At 37.4% G+C, this 19,528-nt stretch overlaps 1 protein-coding gene across 1 annotated transcript in view; it reads right to left on the bottom strand.

The window, feature by feature from the left end:
* The window catches only part of SMARCAD1 (SNF2 related chromatin remodeling ATPase with DExD box 1), a gene marked incomplete at its 3' end in the record, with an annotated part of 37,467 nt that overhangs the window by 3,280 nt on the left and 14,659 nt on the right, over window positions 1–19,528 (bottom strand). Inside the window, exons 7-21 of the mRNA XM_080635904.1 lie at window positions 17,373–17,461; window positions 15,875–15,964; window positions 15,187–15,268; window positions 13,405–13,793; window positions 9,407–9,609; window positions 8,083–8,173; window positions 6,801–6,900; window positions 5,226–5,285; window positions 4,939–5,014; window positions 4,357–4,492; window positions 3,159–3,296; window positions 2,746–2,841; window positions 1,785–1,902; window positions 1,413–1,534; window positions 65–253 (exon numbers count right to left, since the gene is read on the bottom strand). Coding sequence (XP_080492030.1) covers window positions 65–253; window positions 1,413–1,534; window positions 1,785–1,902; window positions 2,746–2,841; window positions 3,159–3,296; window positions 4,357–4,492; window positions 4,939–5,014; window positions 5,226–5,285; window positions 6,801–6,900; window positions 8,083–8,173; window positions 9,407–9,609; window positions 13,405–13,793; window positions 15,187–15,268; window positions 15,875–15,964; window positions 17,373–17,461 — 1,979 coding nt within the window. The remainder of the gene's footprint in view (window positions 1–64; window positions 254–1,412; window positions 1,535–1,784; window positions 1,903–2,745; window positions 2,842–3,158; window positions 3,297–4,356; window positions 4,493–4,938; window positions 5,015–5,225; window positions 5,286–6,800; window positions 6,901–8,082; window positions 8,174–9,406; window positions 9,610–13,404; window positions 13,794–15,186; window positions 15,269–15,874; window positions 15,965–17,372; window positions 17,462–19,528) is intronic.

Raw genomic sequence — 19,528 nt, 5'->3', positions numbered from 1 at the left:
CAGTTATTTACAGCCACCCTCCAGATGGACAGGAAAAGATGTTTCAGACATCTTCAGCACCAACCTTCTCTTTAAGGTCAGAGAGAATGTGGTCCAGTGCCTTAAACTTTCCAGAATCCAAGATCAGGTCCATGTCTAACTTGAAGCCATTGATGTGAGAGTATTGCTCACAAAGCAAATGCAGCTCAAAATCTGTCATTACCGTCATATCTTCAAAGATAAGGTCAGGGTTAGCATCGCAGTGTGTGGGTTCCTGTTAGCAGAAATGAAACGAAATAATGTAATACACAGTCTTGCAAACAGATGAGAAAAACCAAGAACACCACACAACAACATCCAGAATCTCTGAAAAAAAAAACCAAACCAAAAGCCAAAGTAGCACAATCAGACATGGACAAAGGCCAAGGTGTGGCTCATGCAAGCAACAAAAGATGAACTCTGCAACCCCAGGTTTATAGTAGAGGATCATTATTTTGCAATTCAGTGTTTATAAGAACTTGCACTACCGAAAACTAAGATGTATGTATAACCTCCATAGCAATTACCTAGTTCCCATCAAGCCCTACGACCTTTCACCCCCGTATCAGATCTCTTCCCCTGATGACACATTCCCTAAAAGGGAGGTCCAATCCTTGGATAGATGGTAGAAGACATGGGAAGCCCAGCCCAAGATGTAGGGTGGGTAGAGGGATGTCATGCCTGGAAGAAAGAGGAGAAGAAAAGCCATATCTGGAGGGTACAATGGTATGAGCAGGAGTAAAAAGGGACAAAAATCCTTCACAACCCAGTGGGTCACTTCTTCCTTTCCCCCCAGCCTTGGCTGGCTTTATCTTAAAACAAAACCGAAGACATTCAAAGCTAGCTGCAACTTTCTTAAAGCCCTTGTTGCACATTCTGATTTTATTCTTTTTTTATACTTTAGAAAGAAGCAACGTTTTCCCCAAACTCCACAGGCATTACCTCCAGCCAAATTAAAAACAAAACAAAACAGTCCTCAACCATTCAATACTCATGCCTTCCCTATTTTAGTTCTGTACAGCCTGGATTTCTCGCTACTCAGAAAATACTAGTAAACTCAAAAGCCCACCCAAGATAAGTACTTTGATTTTAAATTTTGGGATGGAAGGAAGAGGTGTTAAGGGGGAGCTAATGAAAAGAAGAGGACTGCAGTCCCATAGCTGTTCTCTCCATTCTAATATCTGATACAAAAATCAGTGTTAGACACATATAGAGCTTGATCATAACATTGAATAGATGCAGAGAAATAAAAAACAGCAATAATGAATTAAGTTTTGCAAAGACACATCTTTGACCAGAGGACTGACAATTAAAAAAAAAAAAAATCAAATCTATTTAAGTTGCATTAAAAATGGTGAGAAATGAAAGACTGCTTTGGAATGTCATCATCTTACCTTGAGCATAAGCTTGGACATTTTCCTGAGCTTGTCATTTGTGTAATACTGGCGATGCAAGAGAGGGTGGTTAGCCATTTTTCTAAGTTGCATCATCACATTTCCCATATCAGAGTTTTTCTCTGTTAACAAAGAAATAAGGCATATTCAGGAGAGGTACACAGATTCCTATTTGACACATCTCTACCTCTCAGAACTTTACTTGTAATAGCTGACATTTCACCTATAACCTGAACTTACGAAAAATCCACAGGAGGGATACAGTCAGTTTATGAGTATCAAGACATTTCTACAAAGCAAGGGCTTTGTAGTCACATCTGACATTCCAGACATGTAAAAAATCCAGCAAAAGGAAACAAGACTGTCACATACCATTACTCTTAACATTTTTCTTCAACTTTTTTAGGAGATCACAGTATAGTTGTCCCTGTTTCTCAGACATGGCATACAATTCAGTGAAATCTTTTTTGGGAGGTAGTTGTTTAAGGACCTGACAAAATAAAAACATAACAGGTAAAAAACTGTACTGTAGAGGTCAGTAATTCTGTACTATCTTACAAGCCTGCTTTTAAGCTACTCTGCGCACTCTTCCCATCCTAACTCCTTTAATTGGCTGCAACTTCACTGAGTCAGCAGTTTGACTTATCCAGAACTTGATGTGGATTATACATAACACCCACTAGCCCTCAACATGTAACATGACCAGCACATTCTAAAACTGCATGAAATAATAATACATGCAATACCTGGAGCCTACTCCTCTGCTAATCAGAGATAGTCTCATCAAACTACCATCTACTGAAGCATGCATATACACAGAAACACTTTTCAGGTCACTATTCAGTTTTCCTCTTATGTGCAATTCTAAATAGAAGAATCCAAAAAGGTTTTGGATTTTAGAATGAAAAAAGAAAAAGTTTGATGAAGCAAAGTAACTTGTAACACACATTTCTACTCAAACATATATACAAATACATACAGGCACATTCACTACCTTAATCCTTTCAGTTAAAATAAAATGTCACTACTATGAAGTCACAAATATTTTTGTGGTTAATGTGGAGAATTTCTCACTTCTCAGTGTGCCAAATCATCTTTCAGTGATCTTTCCCAACTATAATTCTTAACTGTAGACAGCAAGTATCAAAACTCAAAGCTGCAGCAGGTCACATTTTTTCTCGCAAACTCATGAAAGATGTAAGATAGCCCAAGTTTCTTACTCTCCCTAGATAAAAAGCTAAAACTAGCACTGACAAAATTTGACCCTAATTTCGTCATTAGTTTCAAAGATTTCTGATAACATGAAAACATTATTTTAAAGATAAAACGTTACCTCATCTTTTACTCTTCTCAAGATGAACGGTTTTATTATCTGCTTTGCCTGTGCAATCCTCTCTTTTTCATATGCGCTTTGTTCTTCAACATTCTTCTAAGGAAAACATTGCAAGAATTTAATTAGAGTGTGAAGTTTTCAGCTGTAACAACACTACCTTAACTATTCTAACTCATTGAAAAAAACAGCCGGAACAGATAGATCTAACAGGACCATTAGCATTCTGAGATGCCCTGTTATATAACACATTATTTCTTTGTATAGTTCATTTCATTGCTTCATGTTCTAGATTTTTATCATCACATTACCCATTTCCATAAGATACCAGTATAACATGAGTTATACAGCAAGAGCAGTGTTCAAGCAAAAAAAATGAAAAAGTTATTTTCAAGGGAAGAATATGCACTACTTACTGTTTTTGAAGAGAACATCCTTCGGATTTCAGCTGTGCTACTGCTGAACATATGTGGCATAACAAAATTCAAGATGGACATCAATTCCAGCAGATTATTCTGAATCGGAGTCCCAGTCAGCAGTAAGCGATGCTGTGCCTGTTTGTTCGAAGTGGAAAACAGCAGTGAGAAACATCAGTTGAACAGCTTAAATATTAATATTGGCAGAAACAACACAGCTATGGAGAAGTGATAAAAAGAGCTTGGTTTAAATTATAGCTATTTAAATTCAGTAAATATTTAAGTCTCATGCAATAATTTCTTGGTTAAAACAAAAAAAGCTATTTACAGATCTGTGAGGAACTGAGCACATATCAGTTTCAGACTACTCAAGACCCTAATCCAGATTTAAGAAAAGCCTTCCTGGGTTTATTAGGATTCTTCCTGTTTGGCTTGTTTGTTGGTGGTTTGGTTTTTTTTTTAAGTAACTGGCTAATTATTGCTCTTATATCATATTTATTCTAATGTCATACATTACTTATGCACTAGTTCTGAATTGCAAGCAAGAGCAATAGTTTAATTGCTTGAAGATCAGCTTCTTAAAAAGGCTTTTGATGAAAATAGGATCTTGAAAAGCAAGTTGTAAGTAGGTGATCATACGTATATTATTATTGTACAGATGCTAACAGTGCTAAATCACAGTAATTGGAGAAAGAGCTATACTCAAGTTTGCTCTTCTTCAAAATGCTGACTCAGGCCACAGGCTACAAGAAAAAATTACTTTAAAGTTAGCTTTTCCTGCACAGTCCAATCAGAGTAGGTCCTTAAATACTACAGTGTTTTAGCACAAGTCACCAGAATAGCATATTTACTATCTTTAGTTTACTTTTACAGTGAGATAAAACTGGGAAATTGTTCAATACTGAAACTGAACCGTCACTGTAATGACGCTACAGGGAATTTAGCACATTTCTTCGGGAGCTTGTCTCTCTGAAAGAGTCACAACTGTCCTGGTTTCAGCTATCTGAATCCAGGACAACACCACAGAATCCACTCTTGAGACCACACCGACACTGAAATCCACTTGCATACTGCAGTTTCTGGAACATTATGTGTATATGAACTTTACAGTTAATACACATTTTGCCCAAGCCTGTAAACACAAAACAGAAAAAACAGCAGTTGTTCCCTCTAACCCAACAATAATTAAGCCTCTTACATTAATTGTCATAAGGTGCTGGTAGCGTACAGAGTTCATGTTCTTGAGCATATGACCTTCATCAAAAATTGCATAGTTAAGTTTCAATCTGCGAAACAGTCCTCTATCATCTGAGCTGCTAATTGCACAGTTGTATCTGTCAGAGAAAGACATCATAAAAGATACATTAAATGTAAATTTAACATGGACATACTGTTATGACAATCAAATCAGAAACTCTAAAATTGTGAAGAGTTATGGAGAGAATACAAGAAGGGCAGTAAGTAAAACTGCTTAGAAGTAACCAACCATAACACAGTTTACTACTCACAAATTTACTCTATGAGCCAGTACTCTCAGTAACACTTTCCCTCAAACTGTGCGAATCTATTACATGGTAATATGTTATCTATCAGTATGTCTTGAGAGATAATATCTAAAGCCTCTACTACATAGTATCTGTCACACATTAATAAAATCCTAGTTATCTCTGGAAACAAAAATAAGTTCCTTTCTCATACCTAACACTGTTTGTTGTGTGGCACCACTAGAGGTCAGCAGGAGCTAACTAAATCTCACTTGCTATTTAAGTGCTGTACTTACGTAGTTATAATCACATTAAAATCGACCATTTTATGAATTATTTCACCTCTGAGACGTTTCCTATCTTCTTGGGAGCCTATAAAAGAACGAAGTATAAAATGGGTACAATTACATATATTTATATACATAAAAAATTTAGGACAGTATGCAGAAACACATTCAGCAATAAATACATGCATTTAAAGAACTGTCTTAAAACAATGCTTCCATGAGCAATTCATTTTTTTCTTAGGGTGACCATGAAAGCAACTGTATTTCTGGATTCATTTCTAAATTGGATTCCTCACCATAGTAAAAAAGGACTTTCAGATCAGGACACCACAGACGAATTTCTCTTATCCAGTTATCTGTAAAACACCATTAAAATAAACAGAAAAAAAATAATTTATACTTTATTATGACTTACATAACTTCAGACCCACCTCAGCATTAAACCAAACACCTGATTTTAAGGCAAATCCCTTTAAATTCTACTGAAGGTCAAGAAACTTTCTGTCTCAATGCTGGAAAACCTGGTAATATTTAGGAAAATGAAACAACCCACAACCGGGCTTTAAGTAACTTTTGCTTAACCACCTTGCATTTTAAACTCCTACAGAAACAGACTCTGAATGGTCTGTAACAACCATGTAAAAATAACACAACGCTTAACTTTTCAGCCCTATTTCTTCCCTAGACAGTTAATTGCTCAGAGGGCAAATCACTTCATCTGTTGGTACTCTACTCGCACCCGGAAGCATTTCATTAGGAGAAACAGTGCCTCTGGGAATAGGCAAGGAAGCTTGACAGCCCTACCCAGCTCCAGGTGTGCAGCCAGCAGAGCAGCCACCGGTGATGTTACTATGCCCAAGGGGAAGCTGCTTGACAGCCAACACAAGTGCTGACCCAAAAACATCAGAAGGGAATCTCCGTTAAATGCCACTTGGTCCAGATTGGAGCTGAGGAGACACCTCCAGGGAAGTATCAGGAAAGCTCAGGGAGATGGCATTTCCTAGGCAGCCCCAAGATGGATGGCTTAAGCCAACCTGCTACTACGATTCATGAGCCTCTACGATTCACTTCAGAAAAACAACTTCATTTACACATTTATGTACGCCTCAGGTTTTAAGTAACACGCATTTTTAAGAGTTATCTTAAAAAACGGGTTTTAGTGGATTTTAAAAGCATAATGAAAATGGCAATTTCAAACTGACGCTGAAACAACAAAGTTTTTCTATGTGTTAAGAGGAATTTCTGAAGTCCAAATAAGCATTTTCTACGAAAATCAGCATTTACTGTCAAAATAAAACTTGCCACTTTCTCCTTTCTATAATCATTCAACAAAACCAAGTTAAATTCCCTACAGAACTAGTTTCTCCAGACTCACCAGCTTTTCTGACATATTTTATTCTACCATATTCTGTCTGCTTTTGACTGAGGCCACTGAACAATTAAAATACATATCTCAAAGACAGCCTCATCAGTTTAGGATATTGATCTGCTTTGACACATTCTGAATTAAAAAAGACACTGAATGTCTCAAATGCCATGAAACCTAATCCTGAGCGTAGCCTGAAGACCAGGAATTTCAGCCAACATTTAGTAACTGAAAAGACTACTTTGCTAAAAGAGACAAATTTCAACAAGCAGGTTGACTTTTTTTGTGAAGCATACATATCATATTGAAAAAATTCCATGTTAGGCCTAATTAATTCAGAACAAGCATGCCTTCAGTATGGTTTGCATTCCAGTTCAAGTTACTTAAGGAGCTGAGTAACACCATAAGAAAATCAGGTTTTCCTTTACAAAATTACCTTTGTTTCAGTCTGCCCATGATATTTTATTCTTTAAATGAACAACTAATTTTGAAGCTTGTAGCTTACCTATTGTTGAAGCTGGCACAACAATCAAATGCGGACCCATGTTGCCCTTTTGGTAAAGATAAGCTAGAAATGCAATAGCTTGAATTGTCTTTCCTAAGCCCTAAGAGGAAACAAATCCATTTAAACAAAATTTACAATCTGTAGAACATAATAGCGTTTTTGTACTCAGAAGACAATTACAGTGTAGTCAATGTTAACTAGAGATTACAAATCTGCGCAGAAAAATTGTTCTGTTTAGCCACGCTGTGTTACAAAAGACAACTCCTTCTTAAGTACAATTGCAGTCAAACTCACTTATCTTTTCAGCTCAGCATTTGAGCATCAGAGATTCATTTTTTCCATTTATGAAGTTTTTTATTTTATTCAAGCTCATATCTCAAATCTTTTTAAAAAAATTACTTTCCTGAAACAGTGCTGCAAACAAATGATTACTTGGAAACTAATTGTTTGTTTCTATTTGAGCCAGTTGTATAAAGGATATTCCAGCTATTTCTGAAGTGGAATTTAACACAGAAATCGAATTCAAGATAAGCTTATGTTTCTGCTAGTACTCACTTTCCTGTCTTCCATATCACAGATTTAAAAATTTACCTTATCTACCACAAAATATATACATAAGGTAGTTCTTACAAATACGAAACATATGGAAGTTGAGAAACAACGCCTACGTCTTAGTGAAGCAAACCCATCCATTCACTTGTGGTTCTTCACAAGATGAACAGAAGCCAGCTGCCTAACCAGGTTTGTTCTGCTATACAATTACTGGTGACATCAGCAACAAACAAAACCTCAAACCTATAATCTTTTTTGTTTCAAAACTTATAGGGAGTATAATGACAAGAGATTGCTGAAATGCTGAAGAAGAAAACATTTCTACCCACTTTTTTTCCTGTATTGTTAACTACCTGTTTTGAAATTGATGGAGAAGTGTAGAAGTTAGGGGCTCACTACAACTAAATGCTGGACAAGTAGAGTGAATTGTATTTACGGGCAAGGAGCTATTAAAATCAGTGGATTTGAGGATAACCTATTGTGGTAGAAACTACTTCCACTGCATCAGAAGACACTGCGCATCTTGTACTTACTAGTGCCCAGGCTACCTTTGACTTTGAAAGTAAGAGCTCAGCAGCTTCTAAACATTTGGAGAAACTGTTTGCAATTTAAGTTATATTAGCTAAAACAAGTTACTTACAATCTGTTTGGGGTCTCCAGGAAATGAAAGAATTCAACAAACTCATTTTTGCAAAGTTTTCAACGATTCTTAAATAGGGTGTACACTTACCATTTCATCAGCCAATATGCCATTCAATCTGTGTTTATGCAGCAGTGCTAGCCAGTTCAAACCAATCTTCTGATATGGCTTGAGAACAAAACTGTTAAAAGATGGTGACATATTAACCTTGATTTCTTATTTGTTTCTCCATGAAACACAACTTTAGACTTATGTTAATCATAGAATAGTAAGTTTAATACTGCCTATATTTTAATTCACTCTAGATCTCCTCATGTAGTGAAAACCACAAACTTTAATGAGTCACCTGAATACCAAAGAGTATCTCTGATCCTTGTAAGCAGTTTATCTGAATTTTCAACATCTTAAATGATCAAAATTAATGTTACAATACATACACCTTTCTTCAAAAATCAGTGATCCACGACCAGTTAAAATCAGTTACACAACTGGTTATTTTTAAAATACACAAAAAAATTAAGTGGCATTTAGCAACTGCATCATTAAGTTTGCTTTGTTGTACAATTACTAGTGGTGTTGGCACCAAACACAACCTACAAAACACACTCAACAACAAGCCGCCTAGTTCACCATTTTTTGCCAAAGATGCAGCATCACTAATAAGCTCCCTCCAAACAGTTCCTTCTCCCTCTCAGGTTTCATTTTGACCCAGCTGAAAATCCTTTTGCTGTTTACCACTAACAGCCTCCAAGCCTAATCCAGGTTGCTACTCCAGCCATTCCCACTTCACCCCTATGCTTCCCAATCCTTAGGATAATGTTCCCCCACCATATCCACCTCTGTTCCTCCAAAGCACTCTCTTTATTCCCAATGTTCATTTGGAAAACCTTACAAATCTACCTCTCTAAAATGAATCCTTCCCCCTATTATATCCCTGGTGCCTGTCCCACTGGATACAGGGTTCCAGATAATTTTGTACATCTGAACTTCCTGACTGATGTCTTAAGCCCAGCTGATAAACTTTACAAGTTAGCTCAGATAAATTTTGATTTAGCATCTTTGAAATATAAGGTCCCCCATTAAAAAAGCAAATTTTTTTGGTCTTTGGTTTGGAGTAGGTTGACAACTCATGATCCCATCACTCAAAGTTGGCTTCCACATTCACAAAAAAATGGAGCAAGTAAAACAAGGTGCTGAGCACTGTTCTAAAACCTCACCAGCTTTCCTGATATGCTTAAAAACAGCTGTTGGATTCCCTCAAGTCTTGCACATCACCGTCTGGCTTACTGAGAGCTGCTAAGTGTCAAACATTTGCAACTCTACTTTCAGAGACCGCAGTTTTTTGAAAATCACAGTCTTCAAAAGTATACCTTACCACCTGACACCCTTGCAAGAATAAAAATGGGAAAGATACCTCTTATTCAGAATGGAAGGTTGAGCAATGTTCCATCCGTATGCTCCATCTACAGTAAGCCTGGTTACTTGTTTTGTCAGTTTCTTTGAAATGTCTTCACATTTATTCATGAGCTTTAGAACCACGTCCCTCTCCTTCAGCAGTGTTTTGCAGTTCCACACTATGTCTTCAGTCAAACCAGTAGTCTTAGTCATTTTTGCAAGCTGCAAAATAATAATAATAAAAAAATAGATACTATGAACTCTGATAATAGCAACAAAGGTGCTACAGTGAAAATCCACAGCTACTGCAGCAGCAGGTAATTCAGGACAGCGATGGCATCCTGATCTCCTCTCAAAACTTCAAATATTCCTTACACACATGTTCCCACCTTGACCAAGGTTAACTTCCTCTGTTGCTCTGTACTCTCAGTCTACCAAGACCAGAGGCAGCTCACTTGTGCTTTCTAGAGTATGTATCTAATCTAGCATCAATTTTTATTTTCTTTTAAATAATATCTCCATGTCACAATCCTTCCTATATCAATCATGAACACAAGCTTTCTCCAAGAGCTCCCACCTTCTTAGTTGTTATGCGAATTGCTACTTACAAGTCTCATTCCCACAACCTGGTGCCAAATACAGACCTATCATGTGACACTGCATCTTTAATTAATACTTAAATTTATCTTTTTTTTTCCCCTTTTCAACTATAAAGCCTTATTAATTTTGACAGAGAAGCCTTATTACTTCTACCACTTGTTTCCTCAAGGCCACACTACTTTGTATTTCTTCCCCTTAAACCTCATTATCTTCACTACAATACAGATATTCTCTGTTTTTAGAGCCAGGCACCCTGAAGTTGTGTCAAAACACACCCTTCAGGCCCACCAGCTTCTCCTTGATGCCATGTAGGGCTGTCTGCAGAAAGTGTAAAACCTTCTAATAAATTTAGTTCTGCAGTAACTGTGGTCATATTTGTAATTATAGTATTTTCATGCATATTTACGCATAAAGTTATTTCATTGTAAAGAACAGACATCTTCCTTTTTTATTAATGATTTTAAAGAACTGAAGAATAGCAGGTCCTTTGGATTTGCCATTCTTTTGTTAAAACAGAAGTAACTTCCACACAGATTTTTCTGAAATTTAAATGAGGGATATGTTAAATTTTAGCACAAACTTCACAGGTGCATATCCCCCTAGAATTCTTTCCTTTAAAAACCTACATGTGTTAAGTAACTGATCAACTTTGCCACATTGCAGAGTAAAAGCAGAGGGAGAGAAAAAAAAATAACGAAATGGTGCCCTCTACTGAAAGCCTCCTGTTACAGTTTTGGGGTTTTCTTTATTGGTGGTTTCTGTTCCATTTTAAAGAAAACCCAGAAAGTTTACCAACACTCATAGATTAAATCAGGCCAAGGTCCACATGTCAACACTCGCAACGAAGTTTTCTAAATAAACACCTTTATTTAGATATAAGAGGGACATAAGGAATGTGATTTTTAATAGGTTATTAAAAAATTTCAACATTTGTTTTGATGCCTAAAGCTTTGGTTGGCATGAATATAAATCCTGTAATCTATAAATGAAGGCGTGGAGAATGAAGCCATCTGTTATGAACAGAAATTGTATTGTTTCATGTCAGCACAATAACATTAGTCTCAAAGTTAAAACAAGAAAAGCTTCAGCCACTGGGTTAGATGTGAAACACACAACGTTGCCCTGTCATGCAGAACACAGCAGTGAGACCATCACAGACAACTGAACCCATGGACTTCCACAGCACGTGTTATGGAAGGTCCAGTGGAGCTCAGGGCTGAAGCACAGCTCCTCAGTGCATAACCATGATGCCAGCACACCCTGCTCAGGCTTACTTTACATCACTTTTAAGGCAATTTAGGATTCCACTTTATTCCCTAAGGGTGAAAGTCAGCCTCAACCAACAAACTCCAACTCCACTTTAATCAGCCTCCATTTCTAACCTGATGCATTTGCTGCTTCCCTTTGGTTTACTTTGGTGAGAAGTGCTTTTGGATTTCCTGTGAATTCAGTTTTCAAAGCAGTTTGCACATTCGCAGCCAAACAAAATCAGATGCCCATGGCAGGAGGGTTGGAACTAGATGATCTCAAGGTCCTTTCCAACCCTAACTATTCTATGATTCTATGATAAAAAAAGCCAAAGCTACTTTCCCTTGAGTTTCTATCTCCTCACTCATATACTATTGCAGTATACAGAATATGATGGACAAGTCCAACTTAAAAAGGTTGTCTACAATAAAAAAGCCATTTTAATTTAGGTATTCTTGGAATAAGACGCCCAATTTCCATATATGCCGACAGCCTTATAATCTTTCTCAATTCTAATAATGCGTATGTGGTAACAACTTTCTACTGCTTTACATTGTATTATAAAATATACCATTACAGTAAAAAGAAACCTTAAAAACAAGCCAATTTCTTTAATGCTGAAACTGAATCAGCTCCCTCCATCATGCTACCACTCTTTTTAATTAGTAGGAAAAACACTGGGTCACTGAGCTACTAAATCTTTACAAACAATTAAATCCACACTGATACAAAACGTCTGTTAAAATCTGCTGCAAACTGCTTCTACTTTGGGCAAGTATTCACAGTACTATATAAATATGTGGTTGCTGACAGCAGGAATCTTTATGAAAGGCAAATTTTGAACACAAACAGGCCCATGCAGCTTTTTTTCTATTAAATATTTGACACAGAAAAGGAGAACAGCCCTGTAGCAAATATTTCTGCAAAGACTTAAGCTCAGGCAAAATCCAACAAGTTTAGAAAGTAATAGCCACATGACAGATGTTCTGTGAGAAGCCAAAGGCTTGGGGCAAAACGGATTTCTTTTGCAGCATACCTGCACCTTGTTATTTTTTTCCATCTATCCTCCTCTTGTCTCCCCCCCTTGCCACACAACATACAAAGATCATTTTGTTTTGCTTAAAAATCTGCCTAGTATAATTTACTATTTTGTGGTAAAACATTTCACACACGGAATAATAAATGTTATTGTTTTACACATACTGAAGAAGTTCTGTTCTGCTCTGGAAAAAATACAAGCAAATCTTGCCTACATCAGTACGAGAGGGTTCAGAACACAAACTGATAATAAAACGTATCAATTACTCTGTAAGACGGCCTATGCACAGTTACTGCTTTAAAATCCAAAGCACTAATAAATTAAACCAAGAAAATCTGCTGTAATGCATGTCAAAAGTTTTTACCAACGTTGCTCTTACCGGGGTCTGATGGCTGCCACTTAAGTTTCATGAAATGTAAAGACAACAAACAAACCATGGGAAACATGTGAAAGTAACATGCCTATGACAGTAGATAATCTACTTACCAAGAGATATCGTTTTTCCCTCTGTTGTCGATTAGCCTTCTGATGCTTTACCTTGTATTAATAAAATCACAGCAGCTTGCTCCACTAAAAATGGCTGCATTGCTCAGCCAGCAAAACCATGCTAGAGACTAAGCTGCAGTAGATTAAACAAAAATGACCAAACACCCTCTGCCCCCCAAAACGACTGTTTCTTGTATGCAACTGAAAATATCCATGCTGGCACCTTCAATCATGGAGTTACTCTGGAAGCTGCTGCTGTTGCTGTTCAAGAGTCTGCAATAAAGGTCCTGCCACGTTCTTGCCTCCTGCATAAGTTTTCAGCTCTAAGAACTCAGGAGAAACTAGCAAACACCTCCTTTCCAAGTGAAAGCTCTAATTTCTTCTTCTGCAGTGAAATCAACCAACTTTCTATGCAACAGAGTGAGTGGCAGCAAAGTCAGCCAATCAGCTTGAGTTTTCCAGAAAAATCACCCCTTAATTCATTCAAAATCAGGTCATATGACACTATTTGAAACGCTATTGGCTTAGGAGGAACATAGCATTTTAGCCTAATCAGGATAAGGCCACCCATCTAAGCCTCCCTAGGCTGAAGCCACCTTGACTCTAGGCAAGCTGGGGATAGAAAAAGAAGAATGCAGACCTACCAGAGCCTCCCAGCTATTAAAGGGCCGGAGCACTATTATCTTCTGAGCTGTTTTCTGAGAACACTGGGGAATCAAAATCAGTTCACTCATGGAAGCATCCTGCAGGAAGCTGAGGATTTTCGCTTTGTAGCAATCCTCCATCACTTCGTTGCTGCTGCGGTAGTCCTCGTCAAAGACGCTACCACCATCTTCAGAAGCTGAGCTGTCCTCTGAGTCTGTTTCTGTTTCAGTACTCCAAAAGTTCATTGGGCCTTTGGCCTTTTTCTGAAAGCTGCTCTCATTTTCTCCGGGAGATTTCTTCTTCAGCTTCTCTTTACTCTCACCACTTCCGCTCCTGTTGGAGGTTTCAGTCCAGTCAGAATCGTCATGGCGGAGAGAAAATTTGATGCCTACGAATGCAATAGAGAAGGCAACAAGTCAATGCATACTGTTTAAGAGCAGATTAAAACATACTGTTCTTCCAAAATAAACCTATATAGATACAACAACACACAGTTCGAGGATTTAATACACAACATGTCAACAGCAGGTGTTACTAAGACAGAAGAGTAGCTAACACCATGGAAGTCTGTCTAAAAACGTGTAAATAGTACCAACCGTGAGAGTAAGACGAGCCATGCTAACTTGCACACTACTCAAACAGAAGAAGGTTTTAAGTAGCTATCTTAAAATACAGGTGATCAACACAATGTAGTATGTGTGAGCTGCAGCAGCTCTGAGGTAATAGCGGATAGTTAAGAACTCTGATATATCACTGGGATGAGATACTGGTCCCACTCCACCCAACTGCAGAGAGATTAATGCTGCTGATTTCATAAAACCAGCTTACTTTCAACACTAAAATTGGGTATTTTTCCCAGTTTAATACATCTCACTACAGCATTCTTCTTTGGAAGAAAGCATTTGCAACGTTTTTCTTCTGCCCAATCCCACCTCACTGCTGACTGACTCCAACCCTGATGTATACCTTCTTAGAAGCAGCAGCAAGGACCCAACCTCATGCAAACTGATAACTCTCCCCACTTGTAAAGAACCAATCCTATCCCAAGAATACTTAAGTAGCTAATACAGCAAAACATACACATTTCTGACAGCCATTTAACACTGAAAAGTAATCAACTCCTTAAATATTACTTAAGTTGTAACTCACAGATTTACCTGGAATCATAGTCCTTGCTCCCTGCTACATTTAATGCACTGGTATTTGTAAATTGGCTGCATAATTTAGGGCCTATTTCTAGCATTTTCCTCTCCTATAATGTATTTTAGCAGGATAAAATAGCATATGTCACTTGTCACCTATGCAGTTATTGGCAATCACCGATTTACAAATTACTCCAGTTAAAAAACAGCGCTTAATTTTGAACAAGCAGGAGGGAAGCAGATGTCAGCTTTGAGACATTTCAAAACATATTTTACGATATACCCATAGGTAATTACAACTTCTTATGCAAATCTGTATTAGCAAGGCAAAGATATTTATCTCTATTTACAGAACAAAAGATACAATAATCATGACACTTAAAACTCTTGCCCTCCTCATAATACTAATTTCAAGTATCAGTGCAAGTTTCTAGGCATACTGATGTCTGGGCTGTCATTGATGGACATCAGAAATTATTTGTATCACAAGTCATAGAATCATAGAATAGTTAGGGTTGGAAAGGACCTTAAGATCATCTAGTTCCAACCCCCTTGCCATGGGCAGGGACACCTCCCACTAAACCATGCAAGTCTTTTTATTTTATCCTGAGATAAAATGGATTATCAATCTGTCCTTACTGTCATCTTCTGCAAATACTCTCAGGGTCTCCAGTGCTTCATGAAACACCCAGTCATGTTCCTGTAGTACATCTCTCAGTTCCTAGTAAGAGAAATTTTGTATTGTGACAAGCAAAAACTGATTTTCTGTGCATAACATTAGGGCACTAACAATTTTAACTGCATAAGGCAAAGAAAACCCCTATAAATCAGATGATTCAAAATAAAAGGAAATCAAAAGGAGAAAACAGTTTATCCTTATACACTCAGTGTAGGCAGAGCTGCATTCCACTTTTCAAAAGGGTAAGAACACATATAAACCAGTTTTGCTTCCAAAAAAAATGTAGAATTAAAGTGACCTGACCAGTTGCTGAGTATTATCAGGTACTAAACTAGAATAAAGCACACAGTATATATAGTCATCCAAGGGAGAATGTGAGAGAGAGGGATTATTTCCTCATGCATTTTTGCACTATGCCAGGTTTGTCACAGGACCAAAAGTAGGGTAAGTTCCATATTCTGATTACATCCAACTGCTCTCAGTTCAGGGCAAACTACATTCCAGAAGCAGCAGCACTGAACACCTTCCTACCGTGAGCTCTTTTCAAGAGTGCTGCTGGTGTTAAGTCCTGTTTAGTTTCGATTATAAACAGCTGCAATTTTCTGAAGAAGTCAAAACCTGATGTGCCATCATGAGAGATGAGCTCACCTCCTTATCCAATACAGGGAATATATTTTGCAGCTTCTTCACCAGCATCTCTTGCCTCTCCCATTGTCTTTGGGGATCTGCCTTATCCAGCTACATTAAAAAAAGAAATCTATTAGATTTAATGTAAATTATGAGTCTAGAAACAAGCAAAACAAAAAACTCCACAATTAAAACCAATCAAACGTAATTAAAGTTGCTTATCCTTAAAAAGCCATTCTGAATTACAAAAGCACTTAAGACAAATCTGATTTGCGGAAGTGATTCCTTGTCCGTAGCTGATATAAGACCAAAACTTTCATAAGCATAGAAAATGTCTTCAGTCTTGAAAGGCTGTCATTCTTTACTCGATAAACATACACAGTGAAAGCTACATACCAAAATATAAATAATTTAGAACTATCTAGTCTGTATTTATTTAAAGTAAAAAGTTAGTGGTGATTCTGGATGATATTTAAGGCAGAAGATGGCAGGGTTGTCACTTCAAGTTAGATTACTAAGCATGCAGTATTTAACCAACCAGAGTCTATAAATGTGTCAAATGGTGTGTTTATATGAACATGTATAAGTAAAAAAAAAATCCAAAAATACTATGTCCCAGCACCATGGAGTCACATCAAAACCTGGCAAAAGTTTTCATCAACAACAGCTTCACTAACAGCTACTATCAGCCTGCAAATAGGGAGCTCTTTTATGAACCAGAAAGTGTCAAAAGCACTGCATGCCACAAGCCGCTCTGTTATGTATTCACCACAAAGAATTACACAGGTTTCTTCACAGAGCTTCGAACACAAACTGGTTACAGATCTACTTGTCTACAGCAGAGATGCCAACAGGCTTGATCAACATTTACTTTGCTGAAAGAGCACAAACCAGATCACCCAGAAGCACTTCTAGTAACAGAGGACAATGTGTCTTTCCTCAGTGAGAGTATGGTATCATTAACAGTACAGCTGCAGTATGGTACAGTAGCTGGCAAGGTATGCTCTAGTCTGAGGAACAACCTTAGGAACCAGAGGAAAAGCAAAAGCAAGGGGAAAAAAACCCAACCTAACAACCAACCCTGCACGTTTGCTCACTACAATTACAAACTCTAAAAACCCATGCTTCAGCTTTACTTTTCCCCAATCCTTACCCTTTTAACTGTAATGGAAATGTTAAAGCACAGAAATCAAACCACTGCATAAACCCAGGTACATTGAAGCACTGTTTGCTAGGGTGACTGGGTAATAACTCAGTAAAGCTTCCTTTGTAACCAGTTTCACAAAAGCAGCAAACAGGATATTGGGATACAAATCCACAAACACTAGAGAACAAAACAGATAATTCCATTCTGAATTCCCAAGGAGAAGAACACAGAAAAACTTCATTCAGATGGCAAGATTTGAATTTGATTAGACTTTCTTGATGAAACACACCAAGTTCATGTTACCACCATCACTGACCAAGTCAGGTAATTCTATTTATTTTACAATGCACAGAGTGAAAAAACAGTACTTACGTAATCTGTCTTTGTCTTTTTTATGACTTGTTCAGTCCTCTTTCTGCAAGTTGGGGGACTATCGTTCTGTTTCCTTTTATGAGAAGCAGCTTTAAAAAGAGTTGAGGCAGAAAGGAAGAATTAATTACTTTCATTAAGCTTACCTCAAAACAGTAGGATCATTCAAACCAACACTATAGTAGCTACTTATTGACTGCACAGGACATTTACCAGTCTCCATAATAGTTTCCTATTACAGTCCACACATACATTGAAACTTCAAGCAAAGCAGCTGCTTGAAAATACATGTTTATTTACCTCCTAAGTTTTCTTTACTAGCTTGGCAATTAATCAGGCAATTACCTCTCATACATTACAACTGAAATAGCTTTGCTTATTTTGTTTTTTTAATAATTGCCAAGTGTTTTACACATAAGTTGCATAAAGGTCTGTCTGGTTTTTTTGAAGCTGACTGCTTTGGGAAAGTTGGTATTTAATGAAGGTTGAACCCCAATCACAAGTTGGAATATGTACATTACTGCCAATCTGGAAGTGCTGATGACTGATTTCTGGCTCAGCTGCACATCAGAGAGGTTATCACCAAACAGTTTTCAACACTAAACCAAATGTCTGAAAGAAAACTATGCATATTAAGGCAGTGATAACCAAGTATCAATGATAACTATGATACTTATGAATAGTTCATATGAGCCAGAACCTTCTGAATATCTTTGGTCCCTGCTGATTATCAAGAGATTATTATCTCAGCATTAAGACCTGCCCAGTCAGGTGCATTTTCTGACTCTGCTGTGCACAGCTCATGAACACATTAGCATTATTTCTGCACATTAGCTTTGCTTGAAGCAGCAACTGTTACCAGACCAAGTTATTGTAAATTACTGTACTGCAAATTAAGTCTTTTTTAGAATAACAACTGCCTGTAGAGCTTTGATGTCTGACACCAGCATGTCCGGCCACCCTTCCCTCCTAGACTGCCAAAGGTGACCAGTGAACAAGCACACGCACACAGAGCACACTCCCAATCCTGAAGATTGCCTGGACAATCAACACAGAATTAATTAGAAATCAACCTGTGGTCTTCTGAAACCCACCACATTTGTAAATGATGAAAAATCCCAACTTTCTGAAAACATTCACTTTTGCAAGTACACTCAATTACTCCTTCATGTGTTAAGAGAGCATACAGCTGAGATGAAGAAACTCTATTACTGCTAGACGGCAACAATCCCTGGAGTGGAGGCAGAGCACATCAGGCCTTCCAGAAGAATCCTTGTTCTCTCCAGAAATTTTATGATTAATGAGCAACAAGAAGCAGCTCCAGGGTTTCAAAATTCAGAGAAACATTTGCAATTACTTCCACTGGTATTTGTTGCTACCACTACAAAAAAAAGCTGTATTACTATGACATTCTTATATTACAGAACAGTCATTTCTGCCTGTTCAAAAAGTAGTGAATATCAGACAGGTTTACCTGAGGCTTCAGCTCAGAAGCACCCTCACTGATTTCATGGTTTTCAAGATGTACAGAAAACACCACCACAAACAAATCACAAGCCGCAAGCATCAATATAACTTCACATCTCTCATTCCCATGCCTATTTTCAGTGTCACACACCTATCAATCATACCTCTAAGTCATCTGCAATGTGTCTTGTTTTAGCTAAATACAACTACTGAATTCATGCTATAAATACAAATTTTTGTCATTTTGAAAGGACAGAAAAATTTGAGGATGACTCAGCCATGCTTTTTTAGCAAAGCCATGCTTCACAAAACAGTATCTTGTCCCTGATCTCTCTCAGAGTCAATCCTTCACAACAAGTTAAGCATAACACAAATTGACATAGATAAGCAGATGTTCAGTAGTGTCTTGATTTTTAAAAATGTGTCCAAAATTATGTGATTTATACCATCACTTTCAGGCAAGCTTACTCCTAACTGAATATTTTATACAACAGCTGCGATTAGTGAGAATTTTGCTGCCAAGATTTTTCTGTGGGCTCATATTGAAAGTATGTGAAATAGCATTCTTAGATCAACACAAAAATGGTCAAAAGGCAGGGCCTACGTAACACAAATCAAAGTGTTTTGGTTCAAACACTGTGGACTTCAACAAAGTATATATACTTGCTTAAATTGGGTTAATATTAATCAAA

The sequence above is a fragment of the Psittacula echo genome (assembly GCF_963264785.1).
Source record: "Psittacula echo genome assembly, chromosome: 1".
NCBI classification, from domain to species: Eukaryota; Metazoa; Chordata; class Aves; order Psittaciformes; family Psittacidae; genus Psittacula; species Psittacula echo.
This window is presented reverse-complemented; position numbering and strand designations above follow the sequence as displayed.